Source organism: Notothenia rossii (assembly GCF_949606895.1).
Source record: "Notothenia rossii genome assembly, chromosome: 2".
NCBI classification, from domain to species: domain Eukaryota; kingdom Metazoa; phylum Chordata; class Actinopteri; order Perciformes; family Nototheniidae; genus Notothenia; species Notothenia rossii.
The window spans coordinates 10,567,748-10,595,175 of record NC_136904.1 but is presented as its reverse complement, the minus strand read 5'-3'; the positions used below and the strand labels follow the sequence as shown (position 1 = coordinate 10,595,175).

General features: G+C 40.5%; 2 protein-coding genes across 2 annotated transcripts in view; one reads left to right on the top strand and one right to left on the bottom strand.

Moving 5' to 3' along the window:
- Nucleotides 1-27,428, bottom strand: part of myo5aa (myosin VAa) — a 424,551-nt gene that overhangs the window by 381,210 nt on the left and 15,913 nt on the right. The window lies entirely within an intron of this gene.
- unc13c (unc-13 homolog C (C. elegans)) overlaps nucleotides 1-27,428 on the top strand; it is a 120,283-nt gene that overhangs the window by 83,725 nt on the left and 9,130 nt on the right. Inside the window, exons 19-30 of the mRNA XM_079663674.1 lie at nucleotides 6,012-6,138; nucleotides 7,886-7,982; nucleotides 8,651-8,794; nucleotides 9,042-9,119; nucleotides 10,575-10,652; nucleotides 11,416-11,442; nucleotides 14,674-14,762; nucleotides 15,698-15,835; nucleotides 17,751-17,874; nucleotides 18,573-18,632; nucleotides 22,047-22,127; nucleotides 26,826-26,973. Of these exons, the coding sequence (XP_079519800.1) occupies nucleotides 6,012-6,138; nucleotides 7,886-7,982; nucleotides 8,651-8,794; nucleotides 9,042-9,119; nucleotides 10,575-10,652; nucleotides 11,416-11,442; nucleotides 14,674-14,762; nucleotides 15,698-15,835; nucleotides 17,751-17,874; nucleotides 18,573-18,632; nucleotides 22,047-22,127; nucleotides 26,826-26,973 (1,191 nt within the window). The remainder of the gene's footprint in view (nucleotides 1-6,011; nucleotides 6,139-7,885; nucleotides 7,983-8,650; nucleotides 8,795-9,041; nucleotides 9,120-10,574; nucleotides 10,653-11,415; nucleotides 11,443-14,673; nucleotides 14,763-15,697; nucleotides 15,836-17,750; nucleotides 17,875-18,572; nucleotides 18,633-22,046; nucleotides 22,128-26,825; nucleotides 26,974-27,428) is intronic.

Sequence of the window (27,428 nt, the reverse complement as noted above, 5' to 3'; positions counted from 1 at the left end):
TGAAATGCCGCGGTGAAGCGCCGCAGTTCATCATACTATCCCCGACATTTAAATCAATGAGGCAGAACGTGAGTGAGTCTCCTGTGAGTTAGTCTGTCCCGGTGGGCCGAGTCAGACAAGATGATCTCCTCACCAGGGAACCTGAGCCTACTCCTCCCCCAGGACCGCCCTCACTGTTTACCAACAGCAGGGCACAATGGCAAACACACACACACTTACAACTGCATGATGTGACACACACAGACGTGCACACACATGCTACAATGCTACATCATGCTATGCACAGGCAATGAGGCTGCATCCAAGCCCACTTGATACTTTTGTTTATCTTTGTATAAAGGGCAGTGGATGTGAATATATAAGTAGGATGACTGTGGTGATTAATCATTATCTCTCAGCCAGTCACATCAGCCATTGAACAGATGTACCAATCACAGTGGCTCCTAATGAAAATGTTTCACTGAATGAGGGAAAGAGACCGGCTTCTCCAGGCTATTGTGGAGAGGGGCAAGGAGCAAATGTGGTGCCACAAGCCATTCGCATGATTGCATAGACGTTTAGATTTGTAATTATTCATAATTCTCCTGTATCACATCAAGTTGCAGTTACCAAGGCAATGATCAAACCTGTTGGGAACTAGGCGACGAGGCAGGCTGTCGCAGAAACCGTTAACTTTGTGTTTTCGTCCCAAAAATATATGGAGGATATGTTTGGTGTGGGACTTCCATTTGTCTTATGGAAATGCATAGCTTATCTCAGCCTCATCAGCATTCCTGACATTGTTTGTGTTTCCAAAACAACCTGAAGAACCATATTCCACATTGTTGTATAGACCCGATTCTTGGAAATGTTTTTCTCGTGCATGGTATATTTAACTGTCAGTCAAATCGGACATTGTACGATGCTTGCTCCTCACACATTCAACAAACATGCACATAGAATGTTAAATGCTAAAATGGTCAAAATCAATCCATGTGAGGGACCCAGGAGGCTGGATTTGCATAAACATCATACATAAATATGCAATGACTTGCCTCTCAAAATAACAGATTGCATATTAAAAAAGTATGACACCTCATCTTCACAAATGATTCCTGTCATGGAAGCAACATTCGATGGATGATGAATTAAAAAACATTGAAGTTCGACAGTCTGTAGGCTTTTGCTGTGTTTAAAAACCCAAGACATGTCTGTCCCCTCCAACAGTTTTAGCTTAATATAAAACATTTACAAAGTGTTTTAACTAAGAAAAGAACAGATGACTCATTCTACAGTCACATATCTTCTGTATGTTTTATTACATTATGTTTAAACACTGCTCCCTACGGCCTCATTTCCTTCAGATTGGCTCCTCTATTCAAACAATCACATAGGGCTCGGTGAATGGAAAATAATATCCTTATGCCTTCATTCAGAGTGTTCATAGAAGCACATGCTATCCCTCTTCCTTTTTCTAGAGAGGATATTATCCATGAAAAGTGAAAGGAAAGACGACAGCTTTTCAAGAACTTAACGCTCTTTTAACCGCTGGCAGATATGTCTGTCTTCATCCCACAAATATTAAAGCTTCGTAAATAAGATTCAGTTAAAGAACTTTGTGTGTTGGAATACAATCGCCTCTAACAGCCATCCTTATTGCTGATTTAAGACAATTGAGCATAGACCTCTTGCCGCCCCAAAATAAATGTGTATAAAGAATTTAAGTTTGAGCAGTTTTCCTGATATGTTCTTGTGACCCGGTTGTTTGCTTTGTAAACAACATCAGGCCAAACTTCCCACGTGTTGACAATAAGTATAAGCATATTCATGATCTCCCCAAATATGCACATTTCTGCTTTGCATGAGCTTTCCTCTAAAGCCGCTGTCAGGGCAATTATTATAATTTCATCCCCACTACTAGTTTTAATTCCAGAATTGCAAATGTGTCTTGTTGCCACAGTAACAAAAAGCAAGAAATCGTGTGCAGAGGATCTAACGAAGCTGCTCCAACTTTTTTTTATTCTGTTTTTATTTTGGTCACATTTTGTGCCATAATGTTTTGTCAGGTGTAATATATGTAGATACACTGTAGACTCTTCTGCATTTCCCTACAGGTATTAATAAAGGCTTATATTATCTTAGAATGACCCAATGTGTTTATCTTTTACTAATGTGCACACCTCGTGGATATGTCTGCAAAAATATGAGGTGTTTGATTAACCTCTTGTCAAGTAGTTTTGTATTCTTTTTGGAGCTTTTTTGATTGAAAGCATTCTACTTTCTAAATGGATGCTTTAGCAGTCTATACTTTCTGCAGTACATGTGTTTGAGTGGATTTAAGGACACACACACACACACACACACACACACACACACACACACACACACACACACACACACACACACACAAGTGTTCACATACAGCAAGCTAGCAGATCCTGTCTGGCAGCACCCAACAAAACACCTGCTGACCTTTACTTTTCTGTCTCTCAACTGACCTCCATCTGCTTCCTTTAGGTGACTGTGTGTGTGTGTGTGTGTGTGTGTGTGTGTGTGTGTGTGTGTGTGTGTGTGTGTGTGTGTGTGTGTGTGTGTGTGTGTGTGTGTGTGTGTGTGTGTGTGTGTGTGTGTGTGTGTGTGTGTGTGTGTGTGTGTGTGTGTGTGTGTGTGTGTGTGAAGTTTGGAAAAGGTTGACACACTGTGATTATGTGTGTGTCCACCCTGTGTGTGTGTAAGCTGCCTTGTAATGCCAGCTCAGTCATTAAAGTGGCGCTGCCACAGCGGATCTTGCCGCAGCAGAATGACTGCAGGTCCTCTCGAGTAAAACAATCTCGCCTCGGTATTCACATTGTTTCAGCCAGCTGCTCCTCCAGCGACTCAGGTGAATCCAGGTGAAACCTTAAATCCCACGGCAATTTCAACCACCAACACTGCTTCGGCCATGAAGGTTAGGTTTTTGATGAGAGCAGTGATCCCTGCCATTTCCTGGCATTGGGCTCAAAACGAAAATAACGCCGGGATGCTGGTTTCATTGTGGCTTTTTATTTCAGCTATTCACAGAACATTGCAAACTATAAAACAGTCCCCTCATATGGCTCCTGGGAGTTGTGTAAAATCTACAGTACTGTATGTGCAAGTTGAACAAACTCCACCTCAGGCATTTACTGTATGCGTGGAGAAAATGACTTCACTCAAAAGCCAACTGCTTTGTTTTTTCTGACACTCTGTTACAGTACCTACAGCATGTGTTAAGCCATGGCGGCTATGGCAACCATCCACCTTTTTCTATACAGTATCCTCTTCACTCTTAGTGTTGCTGCTGTACTGTAAAATAGTACAGGTCTATGCATCAGAGATCATATGTAGATACCAACTATCCTTAAATAGACATTTACATGTATGTAAATGTCTATTGTCTATCTCCATTTGTGTATACACAAATGGAGCGAAGCCTGCGAGCTAGTTCAGGCAGTCAACTCGAGCACTTATGCTGCATTCATACATAACGCACCTTGCCACTCTACAACCAACCAAACAGAGTCTCCTTGATAAGCCGCTCTATTGAACCTGCCAGATATCTCTCTATGCATTGCTTGCTGCTGCTATTGCTGCAGCTACTTCCACGTCGCTGCTGCTTGCCCCACCACCACCCCAGCTTCCACCCCAGCTTCCACCTGTAGGCTCGGGGGGTTAGTTATTTAATCATCACTCATCGTGCTATGTATATCTGTGGGGTGATGAGGCCAGAGCCTAGACGCCAAACTCAACTATATGCTGCTTCTAATAAACATGTTAAAGAAACACGTAAGTTGTCTGACTGAACTACATTGTTTTTACAAACAATGTGTAATAGCCACGTAAGTCAATCATCTAAAATAAAAGCAGGCTTGAAATAAGTAGCAGCAATTAAAATAACAGACTGACTTGAGTCGTGCTCTCTTTCTCTACTCCGTTCCAAGGAGCAATATATTGCAATGTAAATTTGAACACATTTATCCACAGGTAAATATGTTAATTATACATATGTAAATATTTCCCTCTGAGCTTAGAGTGGAGTGTGGGCTGGCAGGCTATGCACTATTCATCAGAGTAAGCAGCGAGGTGCTTATCAGGATTAAGGCAGCCAGGATGCAACGCATGGATTTAAAAAGGTCTTTGATGTTGCATGAATGTATGAATCTTCTATTTGTGTGTTTTTATGTCTACTCTTTAGAAGCACCTGCTGTAAATTCTAAAAGAAATCTATCACAATCCTTTAAACCTTTTTTTCTTTAGCCTTGGTTTCAGATATAGCGAAATGTTGGCTCATGTCAGAGGAGAGGTATCCACACCTGCGAATACAATATGTCTCAGATACCCATTTATGATCAGATGTAGCTTCAACACTCTCCACGTTGTATCTGTGGAAACAACATGTAACAGCTGCCAAACCAAAAATAGATTCCCGCACTGTGCCATAGAGAAAGGGATTGTATGGCTATTTGCATACTGTATAAAAAGTAAACACAAAGAGAGACAAAAGATTGGACAAAAAAGTGAAACAAGACCATGAAGAGAGAGGGGCTGAGAGAGAAAGAGAAAGATAGACAGGAAGCGGTGGAGAGAGAGGAAGAACATGGAGACTCGCCTCGGGTAAGGAACGAGCTTAGGGAGGTTTGTCATGCAATAATTATACAGCATTTATTTTGTTCAGAGCATTCGAGGATGCCTTCGTGTTCACACAACACTTAATGTAGACAAATGGGAACTGACAATGCCAAATGTGACACGAGAGATCTGACACTGTCTTTACGGTGAATGTTGGGTTAGGGTTATGCAGTAAAAGCTTTTTTGGTTAAGGGCAGGGGAAGACCATAGATCTCCATGTTAATTGGCAGGTCTGAGACAGGCTTTCTGCCCCACAAACAGTCTTTGTTTCATCCACAAAGGTTATACCTGCCAGGAAAAAGGCTGTTATGGAATTTAAACGACCCACAAAATACATTTTGGACAATGTTAGCAGCATGGCTCAACAAATTGCAATGTTGGTCCGTGCACCACTTTGGTTCAAACAGAAAGATCTCCACAACTATTGGATGGATTACGATGGATTTGTATACTGATTGTTTGTGTGTATTTTGTTATTCAGTTGCACTTTGTGTTTAGTGCTAATTAGCAAATATTGCTATATGTACAGGAGATGAACATGGTAAACATTATATATATTATTTGAATCTCTTTTTTCTTTTTTTTTGCTATTTGTGTTTATTTCCGTGATACAATTGGTCTCATGATCCTCTATTTCAATAGAGCCATAATGCTTTCATGTCTCTTCTTCTTCTTCTTCTTCATCTTCTTCTTCTCCTCAATGTCATTCCCTCATCTGCAGAGATGTAGCAATACGTTTAAAAGTTTACCCACCATTGCAAAGATGTTTTGTTTTCTCTCTGATTAGTCTGTCTCTTTCATTCCACGTAATCCAACTTAATTGGTTTTCTTCTTCTCCTCCAATCAGCATCCATCTATCCTCCAGTAGATCCCATGGAAATGTTTAATTGTTCTGAAATGTCTACAGTGAGCCGGACTAAATGACTCAGCAGCCTTGTCATTAAGTCTTATTCCTTTTAGCTTCAGTTTCTTTGCAGTCATTCAATGCCTTTTTTTAATTTCTTTTCACGGCAGCCAGACACATTCACAGTCTGGGTTTATTTTTCTTTGATAGCTAAAGGCTGTTCATAATTGAGCCTTTTAGAAAAGTCGGGATAAAAACAACCCCTTTCTACCCAGGGCCTATTATGCCTGTTAGGATGTTTTCAAGTATCGGTTGATTTTGTGAAAGTGTGTGAGTTTTTTGGAAGAGGAAGACGTTTTTTTGTCCACCACATGCAGCACATTTATCAATGAAAGACTGAAAATGTGATGTCGCTGTGCTACCACAATTGAACTTGCTCTCTGCTCAGACCAGAGGTGTGGTATCTGTTAAAGAAATGTGACTTCAGAGGTTATACTCAATATGCTAACGTGTGCTTCTCGTGTTTTAATCTGCTTTACAGAGCATGACAAGCACCGCCTATGCAAAAGTACTGAATACATGAATCTTCACTTCAAAGTCAAATGGTTCCATAATGAGTATGTTCGTGATCTGCCGGCCTTCAAGGGTGTTCCACCTGAGTATTCACTGTAAGTGTCCTCTCGTTTTCACACACATGTACATGCAGATATGAATTAACATGCATACACATTTACATTACTGTACGTACCAAAGTATGGAGCTTTTTAAGGTGAGACTGCAGCAATTATGTCAAAAATAAATTAATATAGGTGACAACACCTAACATTTCCGTGTTGATCTCTGATACTGATATTGCTCACATTTAACAAAACAAAGGAACATTAATCCTACTATCATTGATATAATGACAAAAGGAGGAACCCAAAGATTGATCCCTGCGGAACTCCATAGGAAACTGTTTTGTAGTGTAGCCTGAAAACATTCTCCATACCAAATTACTTTTTTACGTTTATGTCAATTTGACAATATGTAGTTTTTCTTTACATAATAATAATAATCCGTTTTTTGCACAGATTTGAATGTGCAGATGTTCCTTTTCATTAGGTATGATAGTCCAAATCTCCAGAACCTCGTTTGAGTCTGAAGTAGCAGTGTTTTTTCTTTAATCTGAAATCCTTTTCCAGTATCACAAAACAATACAGCTTTATTATTTAAAGCACTTTAAAACCTCCAGATGGTAGTGCTATAAAGAGAAATAAATAAATAAAATACAAAAATCACAGCTCAGCTTACAAACCGTAAAATAAGTAAAACTACAGATACAAAAATAAAACCAGCCATACAGTAAAAACAATAGACCATTTAAGAGCAATAAAAGCAGCAATCTACATCACAGGAACCATTGGCAGAACAATTATGTAATGGTCAACATTGCGAGTCCAATGCATGTAAGACAGTGAACCGTGGTAGTTGAAGCGTATCCTAAACTGTCTTGGATGAGGGGGACAAATGTATATCCTAAAAGCACTTTTTGCGTTCTTCTTTTTCCGTGTAGCACTGTGTTATAGTGTGCATACATAATCATGTGCAACAAAGCTGCAAATAGCTGCACTGTGAACATGTGTAATGCAGGCAGTGAACGCCATGCCCTCTCCCATCCTGCCAGAATATCAGAGTAATAATTCACCCTCCCCCTCTCCAACTCTGTCACTCAAACACCATCTTTAGCATGATTGATTCCTCCCCGGACAAACACAACATACACACACACACACACACACACACACACACACACACACACACACACACACACACACACACATAATCATATACACAACCGGTCTTTTTCTGCCTGTCTCACTTCCCTTTCTCAGTTGCTACACCCACCTTATTTATCGGCTCTCTCCTTCCTTTAGCAGATGTCCTTAGCCAGAGTACAAAGCCGTTTTGGGGGGACATTTGTGCTCTGAGGACAAGCTGCAGGCACTTGATTAAGCAAGGAAATGGCAAAGTGAAAGAGACACAACAGCATTATTATTCCACAAACACATTGACTTCCTTACCCTGCTCATCCGGCCCGGCCTGTCACGTCCTCTGCTGTCCTCTGTCTGAGCCTCACAGTCGAATCTGTCCACAAACTGAAACCTGATATCAAAGCCTTCATGGGTAGAAGCCTTAGCCCAAAACCACACTGAAATCTGTGAGGTTTTTTCAAGATATCTTAACTTGAAGTCGTTTTTTATTGATCTCTATTAAATACATTAGTTCCCCTAGAATTATTAAACAACAAAAACAAATCTTGTAATTTCTCTCATATAATAAACCCTGATTGATCTGGTGCTACCGAAAGATTAATTACATGTTTAAAAAAACTATGATTTGACCCTTCAATTACAGAAAGTGTTTCTTTTCCAGGTGGTTTGAGCCGTTTGTCATTCAGTGGCTTGATGAGAATGAGGACGTTGCCATGGATTTCGTAAATGGCGCTCTGGAAAGGGACAAGAAGGATGGAGTGAGTATAGCAATGAATTTTTTTTTTTTATATGTAGCTTTATATGTAACCAACCAAGCCACTTAAAACTGCTTTCTTATTCATAAGGACAGATGCTGAGACTGAATGTACCTCTTGAGGGTTTGGGGGATTAAGGAAATGTTGCACAAGACAAGAATATGAATGACATTTAAATTACGAATTGATAAAAACTGGGGGAAAACACTTTTTTCAGAGCAGTGAAAGGCGCGAAAGGATATTAGGAAATAATAAAAGGAAATATGCATTAGCCTTATACAAAATTGGAACGGAAGTGATTTCAATAAATTGATGCATCTTCTATCTATGCACTTTACATACAGTATGTGATTTCCATTACCTAGAAAGTCCTCTAAACAAAGTAAACATTTGAAACCAAGATATGTTGTTTGTCAATCATACTGAATAAATGCAGAAATGCATACGGTTCCAGAGATAACTATATATCGATGTTAAACGGGTGTGAGTGTTAAATGTCATTATTGCACCTCAGCTGTTAATGACCATTCACACATAACACCTTCTGGTATAATTGTCAGTAAGTGGTCTTCCCTGTGAGCGATGGATTTATAAAGTAATTGATACAAATGGTCAAATGTTCTCTTCACTTTGCCTAATTGTTAACAAATCTGCTGTCTCTCTTCCTTCAGTTCCAGCAAACCTCGGAGCACGCCCTCTTTTCCTGTTCGGTGGTGGACGTGTTCACGCAGCTAAACCAGAGCTTCGAGATCATTAAGAAGCTGGAGTGTCCGAACCCGCAGGCTCTGGCTCACTTCATGTGCCGATTTGCGAAGGTCAGAGTCTTTGGAAAGCCCCTCCTTCCTCCCCCTGTGAACCCTAAACACTCCTGTGGGGAGTAATAACTCACGGTTAAATAGTTTGCCATTGATCTAAGGAGACTCAGTGGTATATGTATTTGATTTGATCTTATCTTGTTATGAGGTTGTGACTGCCTAAATCTTTTCAGTGTGTTCCAGAAAGTCAATAAAAGAACGGAAAAACAAACTGTAATTACGCAATTGTTTCTCTCCCTCCCTACAGACTATCAACAAAGTTCTTCTGCAATATGCTGCAATCATATCCAAGGACTTTCCTTTGCATTTAAACAAGGAGAACGTGGTAAGTGACCTGCCACACAGTTAACAGCAGTGGTTGAGTGTATTTTGTTGCAGTGCAAATATAGTTAGTCAGATACTAATAGTGTTTCCATGTTTGTCTCTAACCGTGGTTTCCATGGAGAGAGCTCCAGATTTGCAGCCAACTCCCGCCTTTTGTAACAGACTTAATAACGTGTCTCTATTAACCAAGATGCAATTATTCATGTCACAGCCGTTAGCTGATTGAGAAAAGTCCCTGGTATTTTTCTGGGTTCTCTGTCCATTGTTAATGTGATGGATGACTAAATGCAGAGCCTTCTGAGTGGCCTAATTATCCTCACTGGTCTCTGAAGTTCAACTGAGAGATAGCACGCGGGGTAGTGGCGGAGGAGGCAGATGTTTCCTCACAGTGTTGACAGGCTCATTACAATTGTCTCCGAGTAAACCTGAAATGTCCCTCCTCGAGACAGGGCTGAGCAGACAGATGATGGAGAGAGAGAAAAGGTAATGAGAGGCAGATGGAGGTGGGATTATGTCAAGTTAAACCTTGTCAATCATTTGTTAGATTGGCACGTATAAAGAACATGACCATATTTACCAAGAATGTACTTTGTGTCTGTCTTTGCCCCAAAAACTGAAACATAGAGCAGTGTTATTATTAAAGATAATAACTTTTGTATTTATTCCATGAACCCCTCTTTTTCCGTTTTAGTCTATGTAGTCCCGAGTGATGTCACAGCGGCCTTTGGGAATTACCTAATACTGTACATACAAATATGTTTATCTTCTCTCAAACTAAACATATGTAGCTAAGGGATATCTCCTTTCTTTAATCTAGATTTAGCATATTACCACTCTCCTTTTAGTATATGCTCATCAATCTAGTAAGCTATTATGTGCTGCAGCTGAAACACTTTTGTCTGCTTTTTTTGGTTTTCAAAAAACATCAATTATTGTCTTCCTGTGGGGTGCAGAATAATCACTTTAGTACCATCATTACCACGATCATAATTTTGGGTTTGTCAGTTGTTTTTTTGGGTAGATGATGTACATAATCTGTGCCTGACTGAAAACTCTGAAGAATGACTCCATAAAAAAGCAGTGTGATTAATGTCCAACAGCTGTTTAACTTGTTTTGCAGCTGAGAATCAATAAAGCCTGACAAACTCAGCGTAGACATTTCGCTCCCTGTTGTATTATGTATTGTATTTCCCTGTTGACTGACTGTCAATGTTGTTTCAGAAATCTAATATCTTTGTAAAAAATGATTTGTCAGAAAATCCAAACGGATGGATTTGACGTTTTGCAACCTCCCGACAAAGGGTTGCAATTATAGGGTCTCAAGCTGACAAGTGTTACATTACAATAGCTGTTCAAAAAGGGAGAGCTAGGCTTTTCTAGGATGTTTTTCTGACACATGTTGTTCGCTGTCCTTTAGGAGGCAATCTTTGTTTTATTCATTCTTACACTCTTTCAGCCCTGCATCATCCTCAACAACATCCAGCAGCTCCGAGTCCAACTGGAGAAGATGTTCGAGTCCATGGGAGGCAAACAGGTCTGTGCCTAAGTGTGTATGTCTGCAGTGCCTTTGTTACATTTTGAGACAATTCACTTTCATTTCAATTGAGATTTTCTATTCTAACTTTAAAAAAAAATTAATTTCAAGTCAAAAAAATGTATGCATTTATTACAATGTAGTTCTTCAATGATCTGCATTCATCCACTGGAAGGTTAAAACACAAGGTTGGCTAAAGTGTCCTTTGGGCTTCAAAGGCTTCAGTGTCTTTCTAAAGGACACTTCAGCAAGGTTACCGGTTCCTCTCGAGGGCTTAAGTCTACATCCTGGGATCAGCTCTCTGCTGTGGAATAAATGCTGTGTCATGTAAATGATCATTTGTGATGACATTTACATGAAGTGAAAGTGAATTGACCCCCACAGTGAGTTGCTGTAATCCTTCCCTCTAATCTGTACTAAACCATCTGATAGACTAATCTGACATGTAGTTCAGTTTGCCAGTGTCACCTTTTCCTACAGTTCCTAAATAACTCCCTCTGTACTCCATCACTGTTCCCCTACCTCTAACCCCCCCCCCCCCCCTCCTGTGTATAACATCTGTTGTAAATATTGAGTGAAACCCTATAATTCTGTGTGTTTGATGTGAATCACCCGTGACTGTGTTCCTGTCAGTCGAACCTGAGAAGGTGAAAGCATGTGTCTCCAGTTTCTAATGCCTGTCTCGCCTTGCGTTTTGTCTCCCGTCGTTGTGTCTTCTGTTTCCCCCCCGTTTCCTTTCTGTGCTCTCTCTCTCTGTCTCCAGGAGGAGGGGGTTGTGTCCTTCTGTAAGGTGTGTGCAATAGGACTCTTCAACACCCCTTCCCACCATTTAGCGAATGATACGAAACAGCACGACCCCTTCCCCCCCTGTTGCTCCCTGCCACCCCTCACGCTCTTACGCTTTTCACCCCACTCCCCCAACCCCTCCAGCAGCATGTGCCACAGAGCATACGGAAACTGAATTACCCATCACCCCTCTGGACAGGCTGCTCAAGCTCACCATCCCCGGCACTCTGGGGATAGTGGCTCAACCCACCCGATGCCATCTTTATTTTTAGCTTGCTTTCTTTCCCGTCGTCCACTACTCTACCCACGGCTAATTTCGTAGAGCGATAGAGTTCGTTATTGTTCCCGATTTTTTTACTCGACCCAAAAAAGGGAGTCAGAGATTCGCCAAGATGCTGGTTGTGGTTTTGATCATCTCTATCCTATTCCCCGAGCTGCAGCTACAAAATGCTTCAGACCGGATTTTTTTCAGACCGTGTTTAATGAGCTTCTCAAACACTTACTAATCTCTCCAGCTGTGTCCTCGGCTGAAGCGGTGCCACCTCCACACAGTTAGCCATTTTAAACCTGGATCACTCCCGGCCCATTATTGTCTGAGAGTAATGACACCAATTCTTAACATCCCTTCAAAAAGTTAAATTATATTCATTGTAAATGGGAAATCATGTATTTGATTATATTCATTTTAAGTAATTCCTCTTGAATACTAATCATACAGCCGAGGTGTATTAAAGGTAAAAGTTTGATATGAGTTTCCTCCTCTGCACAGTAGCCTATTCATTACAGAATAGTTCCCTATCAGCAATTAACTCCCAGAGAGCGAATGTAATTACCAAAAGCTGTTATCATCGCATTACCAATAACAAAGATTAGCAATAATCTCTTACAGTGCCCACATTTATGGACTGATTTCCCTAGATTGGTTTCGGACTTTATTTTTGGTGTCAGCCTGTTTGCAAATGTGTTTTTCTCACTTAAAGAGATGTTGGTTTAATAAACCTTTATTTACTTGGCACTGTTCATGAACAACTATGTCTCCGAATAACCACCTGCCAGCGAGTAGATATTGTATTGTTTGAACAGGCAAAGGGAAGCAAAGCTGGGCTGCTGTTGATAGGCTGTCAGCCAGCGCAGAGTTTGTGCACTCAGGAGGACTCTGGATGTCAGTCAGCATCGAGTGAAAGTAGCTTTGGAGGAGTCAGGTGCTCTATAGATTCTAAAATGTATGTTTTCCTCTTGAAGGAATTAAAATAAAGTACTTTCTATACATGCAAATTGAGAGCCAACTACCTTAGCCAATTACCTATTCGTAGTACCAAATATACCTTAATATAAGTAGCAATCATTACATTATTCTCCACATTATACCAAATTGTTTTCAGAAGATTTTATATTTTGGTCCTGAGAAATGCCTTACTTGGCAAGTCAGAGTACCTTTGAATGAAAAGGCTTTTCAGAGAGGATTGCAGTCTTCAGGTGGACATTTGATTCGAGCACCAGTCATTTCACAGTCAGCACAGAATATTCGTCTCTCGGTAGCTGACGGGTGGCCTGATTTATCCAAGAGCAGAGCGAATTTCCCGTAGCAGCATGCCCATTTAGACAGTGACAATCCCACAGTGTTCATGGGGAAAGAAATCTTAGTTTCAGAGACTGACAGCCTACAGATTATAGCGCAGTCTTAAACTTTCCACAGACAAAGAGTAAATGATAAAAGGCCTACAGTATGTTTTGCTATCACCTGAAAATATGTTATCCGTTACTCAAAGCGTAAAAATCACAGCCCCGACATATATGGTCAATTTTCTCTGTGACAGGAAATCTTGCATGCTGCGATCTTTTCCACTGAGGTGACAGCAGTGGGATCGGTGCACATGCAAACACTAATAAATCTGTTTGTGCTTCAGATAGAGGCATGTCTGCAGAATAACATTATCTTTAAAAGGTTTAGTTTACTCATCAGTTTCCCAGCTGAGCCATCCGCAATGATAAGGTGCGAGATGAGCGGCTCCATGGCTAAGCTGATCGGTTCTAATATGACGATCTGTCATGCATGTGGTGCGGTGCCTGGCCTCACATCCATCTCAGGCACTGAGCCCCAGCAACGTGTGTTCTCCACCCCCATCCAAAACATTAATGTTTGGACATTTGGTCATGGTGAACGTAACTCATAAGCCCTGAGACGAACAGTGTACACAGAAGCACTCATTCATGCAGTTACTTACACACACACACACACACACACACACACACACACACACACACACACACACACACACACACACACACACACACACACACACACACACACACACACACACACACACACACACACACACACACACTGCACTCAACACACAGTTCAAATAGTGGATCCACTCATGCATTCTCTCAGAAAATGCCCAAAACCACAGAAGTACACAAACATTTGCACATCCATCACATGCATAGAGATAGTGCTACAGAAACCCAACACATGCCATGCATGGACACATACATGCTGTCCATCAATTTTGCAAGTATATTTGTGTAAGTTGGTATGGAAAGTTGTTCATTGCAAGGTCATGTCTAATCATAATTTGTATCATACTATGATTCATGTATGGTTAATGATGTTAAGGCAAATAGTTCATGGATTCGATGCTTGTCCCACAATTTAATTACAGATAATTAAACACCAACACTCCTTAATATTAAACTAAATATTACAGAGTTGCTCACTACAGGAGTGTATTGTGAAACACTTGCAGGAACAATTCCTGAACACAAAAGCTCAGTCAGAGGATTTCTGTATCAGAACTTCTGCAGATACAAGGATTCATGTTTGAATAAGAGCCAGCTTAATATGACTAAGATGTTACAGTGTCCAAGGTGTCTGACAGCCTACTTTCTCTACTGTACCTTGTGTAGTAGTACACACAAATATTCCCTTTTGAGAGACCACTAGCTGGCTGCCTTTTTGCTGACATCATGTCTTGTGACTCGGCAAGCAGTCATCATTGCAGCGCTCGGAGGTGAGCCGTCCATTTGTATTCAGGGCATCTCTCGGCACAGATGGCAGGCAGAACGAGAGGGAGGCCACCAGCGAGGCAGGTTACCTCTCCTCTGTGCTTGTCGGCTCCCCCCTTAACACCCGGCACCCCCACCGCATTTGAGGCAGAGATTCAGAGCTCTAGTCAGCGTGAGCTAGTGTATGAAGTGTAATGATGTAGTAACTGTCCTTCTTTCTCCACAGCTGGATGCAGAGGCCAGTGATTTGCTGAAGGAGCTGCAGAATAAACTCAACACGGTGCTGGATGAGCTCAGCGGAGTGTTTGGCTCCAGGTGTGCATTAATGTGACTTAACATCTGTGTGTGTCTGTGTGTGTCTGTGTTCGACTACACAACTGCTTAGTTATCAGCAATGAATATAATTGACTTGAACTCTTGCTGTGCACAATGCTTAATAAGCAAAAAAAGTTAGGAAGCATTTTATCTTGTACAAAAATCGTCCCCTGCCTCTAACACCTTTTTCAATAATATTTTAGGACCCACAAGAATGAGTTACGATCTCCTTAAAAGTGCTCTACAAAAACGAATGGATATTTAAAAACAGATGTTACAAAGTGCTTCCTAAGACAATAAACGCTGATAAATGAAGCACATGTTAAAACATTAACTCTTAAAACATATCAGTACATATCAAACATAAATCAAATCAAATCAAGTTTTATTTATAGAGCACATTTTTAAATGATTTCTGGTCGAGCCAAAGTGCTGTATCTACTTATACAGGGGTTGATTACCGGTAATTGTTTTTATCATTTTTTTAAAAATTATTATTAATAATAACGTTTGCATGGACATTTTCAGGGGCGGACTAGCCATCTGTATAATTTCCCCGCACCGAGGCTCCCCCTTTGACAATCCACTAGCGCAGTGTTTCTCAAACTTTTTCATACCAGTGCGGAAAACTGGTTGCCAGTCTCTGGCACTGTTATTAAGGGGGTCGCGGGCTGAAAAGTTTGGGAACCCCCTGTACTAATGCATACACACAAACAGACAAACACAGACATTGTATGTATGGTACATTTAACGTACAGTATATGCTGTATACCCATTCACATGTTTTTCACCACACCCTGTAATAATAACTGCATGTATTCGCATTGACATATACAGTTTGGAAGTCCAAACTCAGGAGTGAACTTCTGCTGCAGTGTTTAATATTAAACCAGTGGCAAAAGATTTCAAGGATTGTTTTTTTTTCCATCTCACAGTTTCCAAGGTGTGATAGAGGACTGTGTGAAGCAGATGAACCAGGAGCTGGTTCAGATGAAAGGGCCGGCCAAAGGAAGCAACGCTGCCATGGACGCAGAGACCGTCCTCAGACCTCTTATGGACCTCCTGGATAAAAAGTGAGTATATACTATATTATATTTGTTGCTGTTTGTTACTGTTGTCTTTAGTCTGTGCAACCCTCTTTTGTAGAGCAATTTGAAGTCATGAATTCAGTTAATAGGCTCAGCCATCCGTTGCCACGAAGGTTGAGAGCTTTGGCCTTGAAGTGATGTTTAATAATTCTTCACCTGGTGAAATGTACTCAAGATGTGTGAAAGGAAGGAGTGTGGATGGTTTGGCTCAAACCTTTAAAAGTGACGTGTCCAGTGGGCGAACAACAGCTGTCTTGTATCTATTATTTTTGCAAATGAATGTTATCACTTTACTGTTATACTCCTATGTTAGTCTCTTTGCACTCAAAACGTTCCTGCTGCTTGTTATAGCGCCTGATAAAGCCATGTTTCTTTAAGGAAAACCTACATCCCTTCCTCTTATTCAAACTGGCTGGTCTCAAAGTTTAATTGGATTAAATTAGTATTCCATCCGAGAACGTGTCTTTCAACATTTTTCATTTAAGTGCATGGAAAGAACGATGATTAATCCATCCTCACCCACGCAATTGTCAGACAAATGTTAAGGCTACGCTTGCTTCCCTCTCAGCTAAACAATGTTAGCTCTGTGAACACTGTTGCCTTTGTTTCAAATATTTGGGATGTTAGCATAGTAAGCTGCTAGTTTTCAGTTATATGCAAGTGTCCTGCATCATTGATACTGTATGCCTTCAATTCAATATTAAGAACATTAGGCGCGTTCACACCAAGTACTTTTCCCACAAAGGTTCCTGAGAGCTCTTTAGTTCTCATGAACTAAGTACAGATCGCGTTCACACCGGAAATAAGTTCCTGGGGGTGGATTAGGCAAATGAAGCTGCTGACGTTACTTCTTCTTCTTCTGCTTTGGGTTTACTGGCAGACCGCAAATGACTTCACGGCGTATACTGCCACCCGAAATTCCCTTCCGGAAGTCACCGGAGTTGGGGACTGGCTTCAGTAGAAGCTGCTGGGACTCCCAGCAGCTTCTACTGAAGCTTTCCGAGTAAAGGGCCAGAACGCCGACACCTCCTCATCTCCACCGCTCCCATGTTTTCTTTTGTGTTGCCATAAGTTAATCTCTCTGCGTTTCTGCGCTGGGCTAATGCTAATGCTAATAATGCTAATGCTAATAATGCAATGCGAGGATAATAAAATGGCGGCTTCACAAAAGTTTTTGGGAGTTTGACGGGGCGTGGTTTGCTTTCCGCCCAGCCAATCAGACATAGGAACCTTTTTCTCCCACGAAAGCCCCTGCTCTCTAGCAGGGACTGAAAAGGGGGTAAAAAAGGTTCTCTAGAACTAAATTAGTTCCTGGGACTTTTTGGTGTGAACGCAACTAAATCGTAGTTCTCAGGAACCTTGTGGGAAGACTACTTGGTGTGAACGCACCTATACTGTTATGTTGATGAATACATTGTGAATAAAACTGCTAATAAAATGAATAATGCAGCATATAATAATTTACATTTACATTTATTTTCAGAAAAAAAGACTTGCAGTATCTGTGAAGGTCTATTAATTCAACCTGTATTTATTCTGTGTCGTTCTTGAAAGAACCAAAGTGGTGATATGGTTCAGTTGAGCTCTAGGAATCTCTCTCCACCATTTTTCCTAGCAACATTGAGGCCAATAGGGTATTACAGGGAATCCTCTTAATGATATGGAAATACCAAATCCTCCCTCCTGTCTTCTAGACCCTTCTTTCACAATGGGGTGAGATTAAAGCACATACAGTAGCTGCTGCATTTTATTCTATGAATCACAGGTGCTTTTGATTTATTTAATGACATTATTTATGAATGCGTCATCACTTGTTGAAGCCTCCATTCATGCTGGCTCTGTTTGAGACACATGCTCGGAGTGTTGACCTAACAAACGGCCTTCTTTTTCCGCTCTGCAGTTTGATGTTATTTGCCAAGATCTGTGAAAAGACTGTCCTGAAACGAGTCCTCAAAGAGCTTTGGAAAATCGTGCTGAATATCATCGAGACAACAATAGTTCTTCCTCCTCTGAATGACCAGAGCGTGAGTTGGATCCATTATCTGTCTCCTTCGTTTCTCCACCTCCCTCCTCTTCTCCGCCTGTCTCTTTTTCAATTTCCTCCATCTGTTCAGCTCCCCCTCATAACACACACATTACTGAACATGAGATGAAACAACATGGCATCTCTAAATCTTCACACACGTGGGGAGAATTGTTAATCCTTGTCTAAAATACGTGTCGACATTTTTCATTTTTGGAAAATCGCATTTACTGTTTTTGTTGTTGTTATCGATGGACATATGAAAGTGCAATTCACGTCAAGCGGTCTTCAAACATTTTTGTTTGTTGGAGCTTCCAAAACAAAATGAAAACACAATAACTGTAATAACTGGTGGCGAAGTCGATAGGGAGTTGGCTTGGTAACTGGAAGGTCACCAGTTCAATCCCGGTAAAGACCAAGTGCTACCGAGGTGTCCCTGAGCAAGGCACCGCTCCCTACACTGCTCCCCGGGCGCCGTTCAAAATGGCAGCCCTCTGCTCCTAACACTAGGATGGGTCAAATACAGAGAAACCATTTCCCCACGAGGGATTAATAAAAGTCCATCTTATCTTAACTGCATGTTGAGAATTTTAACCCTTCATCTTCACTTGCTTTATATTTTATAATCCTAATCTATACAGTCATTTTAAATGTAATCTATTCCTTGTGTAATGATTTAAATATCTGTCTGTCCAACAGCAAGGAGCTCAGATGATCTTCAATGCTGCCAAGGACTTGGGACAGCTGTCCAAACTGAAGGTAATTGTTGGAGAAACCCAAGGCGTGTTTTGCTAATCTTAGCTAAGCTAAACCCACTCATTGTTATTTCAGTAAACCATGACATCTCTAATTTGGCTGAACATTATGTACTATATTGTAAACTTCATATACGATGAATTATCAGATAATACAGCTCCACATACAGTAAACGCAACGCAATACACTTTCTCAGGAGCCTATTTGGTAGAAATGTAACTGAATATCAGCATTAATCACATCATGATAACTTCCAAGAGTTTAAAAAAAAAATCTTTCTGTAATTATCAATTAAAAGTATTTAATAGGAAATAGAATGATCCGTTGGCTGCAGTTATTAATGCATATGGATTTCATCTACAAATGTGTATAGATGGGTTATGTCATTTGGAAGCATCATTATGTGATCCAATCCAATCCACTTTATTTGTGTAGCACATAATGAAAACAGAGGGTTTACCAAAGTGCGTCACACCAAACATAACATTATAATCAAATATAATATTACAATAATAGATCAAAGGCACACATAAGAATGAATACACGGTACACAAAGGCTATGGACAGACAATAAAAGCATACAAATCGATAAAACAGCTCAGACTGACTCGAAAGCGAGGGAAAAGAGGTGGGTCTTTAGGCGAGACTTAGAAGTTTGAAGGGCGGGCGAGAATTTGACATGGGGGGGCAGGTCGTTCCAGAGCCTGGGGGCTACCGCTGAGAAGGCTCGGTCTCCCCTGGTCTTTTTCTAGGTTTTAGGGACTACCAGCAGCAGCTGATCAGCCGACCTCAAAGCCCTTGAGGGGGTGGGCACCTTTCAGGGTTCTGACGGTCATTAAAAACCTGGAAAAGTCATGGAAATTCAAAATGCTAATTCCAGGCCCTGGAAAAGTTATGGAAAACAATATTTTTCCCAAAGTTTTAGAAAAGTCATGGGAATGTAACTAAAGTTGCATCAAATATAATTTATATGTTATCTAATCGCCGAAATAGTAATACTATAATGATAATACATACTGTATGGTATAGTAATGACTGACGAGGTATTTTGCTGCTGAGAGATTTGAGTTGCTTTAACGTGTAGAAGCTAGTAAGCCTATTTGATTTGTTTTAGATAGGCACAACATGTTTCATATGCAGACCTTATTTTCCTGTTCCATGTTAAAATAAACCATTTTCAGTGGTACCGCTGAGAAAGGGTAATTGTTTTGGTCATGGGAAATTAGGTAAAGGTCATGGAGAAGTCATGGAAATCATTGGTGAAAAAGTGTATGAGCCCTGACCGTTAGGAGGTCGGAGATGTGCTGAGGGGCCAGCCCATTAAGCGATTTAAAAACAAGCAATAGAATCTTAAAATGAACTCTAAAATGGACAGTGGAGGGAAGCCAGAAGTGGTGTGATGTGCTCATGCTTGCGTGTTCCTGTAAGCAGCCGAGCCGCAGCGTTTTGTACCAGCTGCAGGCGTACGAGCGAGGTCTTGTTTAGGCCGGCATAAAGTGCCTTACAGTCATCTAGACGAGTAAAAACAAAGGCATGAGTAACACGCTCAAAGTCTAAAAAAGATAAAACCGGTTTAATTTTGGACAGGAGCCTCAAGTGATAAAAACTGGACTCAACCACAGAGTTTATCTGTTTATCTCATTTAACAGCACTGTTGATTTTGACGCCCAGATTAGTGACCATGGGTTTTGCATATGGTTCTACTGGCTTTTCCATTTTAAAGTGTAACTCAGTGCAACACTAGCCAGCCTGGTGTCTAATTGCGCATGTGACCGGAGGATGTGTAATCCCCGGGGCTCTGAGTAGGCACTGGCTCGGATCAGTGGGTACTCTGTGGTTTCACTAACAACAGCGCTATGACAATACCTCAGAGAGGAATTTTATTTCACATTCAAATGCGGGATGCAAATGAATAACTGTCTATGTACCTGTGTCTGTGTCTGTGTGTGTGTGTGTGTGTGTGTGTGTGTGTGTGTGTGTGTGTGTGTGTGTGTGTGTGTGTGTGTGTGTGTGTGTGTGTGTGTGTGTGTGTGTGTGTGTGTGTGTGTGTGTGTGTGTGTGTGTGTGTGTGTGTGTGTGTGTACCTGTTGTTGTGTTTGTACTGATGTTGGTGTTTTGTGTGTAAAATGTCCTTTGTGGGAACTTCTGGGTCCAGCTCGTCATCACACAGATGGTTGTTTCCGTCTCTGTCCCAAAGCTTGTTATTTATGATTATGAGTGTTTTTGTTTTATGTATTTCAGTGTACATATGTGTTGTGTTTCTTACTGTGTTTGTTAAAATGTGTTACATCCTTATTTTCTAAACTCTATTATATTATATTGTATTATTAATGCATGCATATAAGCTCATGTACTACAGGGGTTACATTACATTACATTATACCTACTTTGTATTATGAATACCTTTTAATATTCAAGTGCTCTGAACTTTGACTCATGTAATGGTGGGGATTTGCAGCAGAGTTAATCGGGCTGATATGTTGTTGTCTGAAACAAACAGGGCTATTTTCGCAATCATTTCCGTTGGGGCTTCACAATCCCATGTTCATTTCTGGGCTGGATTTATCGGCCTTAGCATATGCTGCGTACGTGCATACATGTATACATCTGCGTCATGGCGGTTTCATTAGGGAGAACTATTTCTTCCTGCCTGCGGCCCTCAGTTATTTTGGGACTCACCACATTGTTTTCGAAGGATGGGGAGATTACTGGAACTGAGTCAATACACAGTCAAGTGGGCCCAGTTTAATGTTGGCATCAAAAAGACACAACTACATTATTAATGCTTTAGTTTTGTTGCAGAATATAGTTGCTACATTTTGTTGAAACAACTTTTTTCTGTCTCAGTCTCAATTTTTAATAAGAACTTCATATTATGAATACATAATACATGTACGTTTGTTTCGGCTGGAGCCTTTCATTTAAAGGATGGGGAGTGTCACATTTCACAGTGTTGCACATCGTACACACTTCTTGTAGAATAGTTCATGTTGGTTCATTCTTAGCAGCTAGCACTAAGACACACAAGGGACCAGATGTGTGAAAGTGAGTACGTTAGGGCTAACGTAGCAGCGTTTGCATCTGTGATTTAGTTTCTTCAGAGCCCCTTTTCATAAGGCACTAATGCTATTCTCTTTGTGCCTATGAGGAAGACACCTGGGAAATAAGGCTGAGACAGAAGTAATACATTCACAGACTACAAACAACATTTTTTCTTGATTAAACTATTTGTTAAACCTCTGGGTGCCTTGCTGCATAACAGGGGTTTTAAATGACTGCAATTGCTGCTGATTTATGGAAGGTAACTAACTACTCCTCCTGCTGAGGTGCCATGGTTCACCTAAGGTCTTCCACATTCAACTGGAGAAACATCTTAAATGTAAAGAGTTTGAACGTGCCTTTTGTTCCTGCCTCCAGGAGCATGTGACCCGAGAGGAAGCCAGAAGTCTGACTCCACGACAGTGTGCAGCCCTGGACCTCGTGCTTCCCACCATCAAGGTGAGTTTGATGGCTTTTATTACACTGTTGGCTGTACAGGAAGTAGACATCTGGATGGCTAAGCTTGACCTTTAGAAAAAGACAGGAGAGGCACATAAAGCATAGCAGAGCAGAGAAATGCAAATGGCCTTTAATGAGAGTTGTGTAAATCAAAGACACGGAAGATGTTGAGGCCGTTGTTCATGTCATGAGCTGGAGACGGACTGGGCAGAGATGTAATCGACCCTCTTCTTCTTTCCTCTCTTGCTCTGTCTGATGTTTTAGAAGGCTGGTTTAAAGCAAAAAGAAAATATGGCAGGCATACAGTTAATGCTTAACTCGTCAACTAGTAATGTTTATGTAAAGATTCTAACATGCAAAAGGTGCTCTCAATACACCTGTAATGGCATGATGTGTGTTTATATTAATATGATTTATTTAAATAAAATATAGAGAAATTATTTGTCGTCTCACAAATTGCAAAAAGAAAGAGCAAAGACACTTTTTTTAATTTTTCAAACACATTACTTTTCATGTGCTTCTGATTCAATTAATCATATTTTAATCGCAATTACGATTTTGGCTTTCAACGATTAAGAAAACAACGTAATCGAAATAAAACTATTTAAAAAAATAAAAAAAAATAATATATTTTTTTATTGGTTTTTCAGTTGGATTATACTTAAAGTTCAGGGTAATCAACTGTTTAAAACATACTGTTCCATTTTTTTTCAATAAATTCATGTTTTCAAAGTAAATGGATAATCGTTTTTAATAATCGTGATATCAATTATTGACTCAAATTATTGCCATAATCGAGCAGCCCTACTTCTGACTGGTGAACTCAATGTAGCTGCAAACAGATGATGCATCCAAATAAGTGACACACTGCTTAGTCTGGACCAATTTGAGAGATGTAATTCATATCTAGAAATATGGAAAGATGCCCGAAGCTTCTCAGCAAAATAAGGTTTGAACTGCAGCGCTGTTAGTTTACTGCCATACGACTGTTGTCGTTAAGGGATTGTGATACAATTTCCAGACCCAGCCTGAGTTCTGCAGGGATAAGAAAAGAGTTATGGTGGAGGGGCCACTTGGGAAACACTGCATCATAAAGTGCAGAGAAATCTAATTGATTCTGCCGTCTCCAAGGAAACTACCTGCAGGTTTAGATTAATCATGTCACTGCATTTTGTGTTCATCCGCTCTCCATTGAGATAAGTAAATTAGTACAGATCAGTAATGCCTTAGGAGAGTTAGCTGATTAAGGATAGAAGGCTAGATGTATATGTAGGGTTGTTTGCTTCACATTCTTCATACTGCAGGACAACAGCTTTGAACTTGGGATCTCCAAAAGAACAAACTTAAGAACAGCCATTAACCACAGAACAAATTATAATGACTGTTAAAACACACACGCACGCACACACACACACACACACACACACACACACACACACACACACACACACACACACACACACACACACACACACACACACACACACACACACACACACACACACACACACACACACACACACACACACACACACACACACACACACACACACACACACACACACACACACACACACACACACACACACACCAAGGACTGTGACCCACGTATACACACACCTCCACCCCTGAAAGGAGGCAATCATAAATTAATATAAACAAATATATTTTTCTTTGACCATCTATTTATTATTATTATGTAAATTCTGTAGCTAAAGATTACCATTTAATTGAATATACCTAATGCCTTACCTTGCTGCTACTATTGCTTTTATCACTGCTGGTATTTAATTGTTCCTACTTGAGAGAGGCTAACTACACTTTGTCGTACCTGATCATGATGGCAATAAATATATTCTTATTCTGAGATAATAAACAAAGACATTAGTTTAATAGGAACTTAATGTACTGTACATATTGACTAGTACAGACACAGTCACGATGATTAACTACTAGCATTAGGTCTTAATGTTACCCAAAGGGCACATATAGAATAGACTCTTTAATGGTCACACAGTGAAATTTGGCTTCTGCATTTAACCCATTCTAGTACCAGGAGTCTAGTACTAGGAGCAGTGGGCAGCTATTGTACAGCGGGGAGCAATGGGAGGAAGGGGGTTGTCCGATGCCTTGCTCAAGGACACCACGGCAGGGCCCCGGAGGTGAATTTGGACCTCTCCAAGTAGCAGTCTCCACTCCATATTTAGGTCTGTTCGAGGACTTGAACCGGCTACCCTACGGCTCACAGTCCAAGACCCTACTGACTGAGCCCCTGCCGGACACATATGGTATTAACAAGCCAAAGTACTGTGTTTCAGCCCCAGTATTGCATTTATATATTTCTACAGGAATGTTTGAAGTGCATGTAGTGATTATCTAACTGACAATAATGTATCTGGACTGAACTTTGAACTTCCGTGGAAACTAATGGGGGATAATGGGTTGATGCACTGCCCCAAAGACCTGTTGGCAGATGGCTTGCAGTCCATTTAACTGATTCCCCATAATGCACCATTCGTTCCCTTCTGTCAACTCTGACCTGTGAGTGATCGTAGAAGAAAGACAGACTTAGCTTTCCCACCAAATCCAGCTTTGTTGTTCTAGAAAGAGTTGTGTGTGGATGGACTACACATTAGATTATGTATTCTCTTTTAAAAAACAAATTTGAAAAACAAACATAACACCCTTTTAAAATTCCTGTTGTCATATGTAGGGTACTATTTATTTGGGAACTTCTTTTATTTTGAATGCTTGTTTGCTTAGATTTTTCATGAAGTCAAGAGAGGAGAGCTATTTAATTGTCTATTTTGTAGTCAGTTTGAACTTATCCTTCTTTGAAAACTGACAATAAAAACTGTTAAGATTATATGGAAATGCGCTTTTTTTATATTAGACGTGGGGGTAGGACATAGTTTAGATATTATGGCCTTTGATGAAAGGACACTTCAGTAAATCTTAACCTTTGAATTTGATTTGAGTTCTCCAACTAGCAGCAATACCAACTGCAGCATGTACCCATATTATAAAACATTTATCCAAAAGCTGCAGCTTCATCATTAGTGACAGTAAGTTAAGCCTTGGTTCAGTTTGTTAAGGAAAGCATTCACTTTTGATTAGCTGCGTTTGCTCGCTGCAGGCTATATTTATGAATATATCACGCAATATATAATTGATTGTGTGTTTTTTGTGTCTTTCTCTGGGTAAACTCCACCCAAGTCTTATGCATCATCCACAAATGGAAAATGCCAGACAAATGTTGTGACTCATGAGTTATAAGTGAGGAGGAAAACAGTGCCTCATACTGTGCTGAGTCACTTCAAAGTGCAGACCCCGGTCAAAAAACAATTACCAACCAGCCTGGGGAGCGTCATTCCATGTGGGATGGAGATGATGTGGAAGGAGTGTGGTGCAGTGGCTTGTGCCTTGGTGTTCGGATCAGGGGGTAACAGGTTCAAACCCCACTGCAGTCAGCATGTCGTTGTGTCCCTGGGCGAGACACTTCACCCCAAATTGCTCCTGTGGGGGATTGCCCACAGTATTGAGTATGTATACCGTGTCGGTAACACTTTATTTTGATAGTCCATAGTTAACACTCTATAAGTCATCAGTTGACTTTCAACAACACTGTTTCAACAGACAAGTAACATGCATTCAACTAACTGCCAGTAGAATATAAGGTACATCTCAAGTGTTGATCTATAGATTTGAAAAAAAGTGTCTGTTGACTGTCAACATGTTTTTTGCAACAGGTTATTAACCGATATTCAACCTTACTATCTGTAGATTGTGTCAACATCTTCAAAATTGACAATCAACTACTCAAAATCAATCTGTCAGTTGAAAGTCAACAGGGTCATGTCGACTATCCGTTGATAATCTGTTGAGAGTCAAGATGTCAACTAAAGATTACATTAACCATTAATTGACGATCAACAGATAAGCAACTAAAGTTTTGTTGACTTTTACATTAAGTATTAGTTGATGATCAACAAACCATAACCCTTGGCTATCAAAATAAAGTGTTACCAAAGCGTCTAACAAGTAACATGTAATGTAATGATGTGGCTCAAATGTCACCTGGCAGCTAAATGCAATCTCTGTCTACTGTATTTTAAATTGTGTCCAGTGCCTTTGAGGTTATGAGACATATCTCCTTTTTTAACCTTGATCACGACGACAGACCCTACGCCAACTCTGCAAACAGCCCGACGCCTGTGTTCCTATAATGTGTTACAGAGGAGAGCTAGCGAAGGACAAAACAATAAAGGGTTGAGACAGTCTCTCCGAGTACTCATCTTCACTTTTCAGCAACACCTCCTTTTTTAATAAGATCTGTCCTTGGTCACCCTCCAATCCTCCACATGTGGGAGTGGTGACAGGGTTGGAAGAGGAAGCAAAGCCCTGTCTGTGCTTAACAGGACAAATGTGCATTAACCAAACAAGCATGGGTTTCAGATTTAAATGCATGGTCATTAGCTACACAAGGGGCAATTACTGCTGTCTCTTGTCTGGTCTGTTAAAGTGTTTCCCCCTCCTTGTGAAATCCACACTGTCCACATAATAATGGGCTTTTCTCTCAGCCATCTGAATCTGTGTGATCTAAACAAGAGTTTGCATCATGTTCAATGCTGTTTCAAAGTTTATGTTCACCCTCAGGATGAAATATAAATCTGTTCCTTCCTGTTTGTTTTTTTACAGCAATACTTCCATGCTGGAGGAAACGGGCTGAAGAAAACCTTCCTGGAAAAGAGCCCCGATATGAGGTCCCTCAAATATGCTCTCAGCCTTTACACTCAACCTACAGATGCCTTGATCAAGAAATATATATGCACCCAAACCTCTCAAGGTAATGAGCTAGACAAGATTGAATTACGTTTCAGTTTAGAGAGTGGCTTTACCTCAGCATTCAAATAATGAAAAACTTAGGTTGGGGCTCTGCTGTTTGTTATAAAGACATTTCTGCAAGACCATGTGATGCTGGACCATGCTAATTATTGTGGAAATGATTGTGTCACAGCCCTTTTGTCTGACACTAGTTAAGAGTAAACATATTCCAATTCAACTTGATTAACTCTATTAGTGATCAACATGTATTCGGCAGCTGTTGTGGCAGCCATTTGCTCCTGTAACAATATATTTGAAGTGATACCGGTGAAAAGCCTTACTAACAGCAAATCAGCAGCTGATTTTATTTGTTGTTAGAAGTGATTACAAATAATGACTCCAGTCCCGGCTTCTTTTAAGCGTTATATATTTCTGTTTTCCCATCAGTGTTAGCTTCCTTTCCACAACAGTCTATGT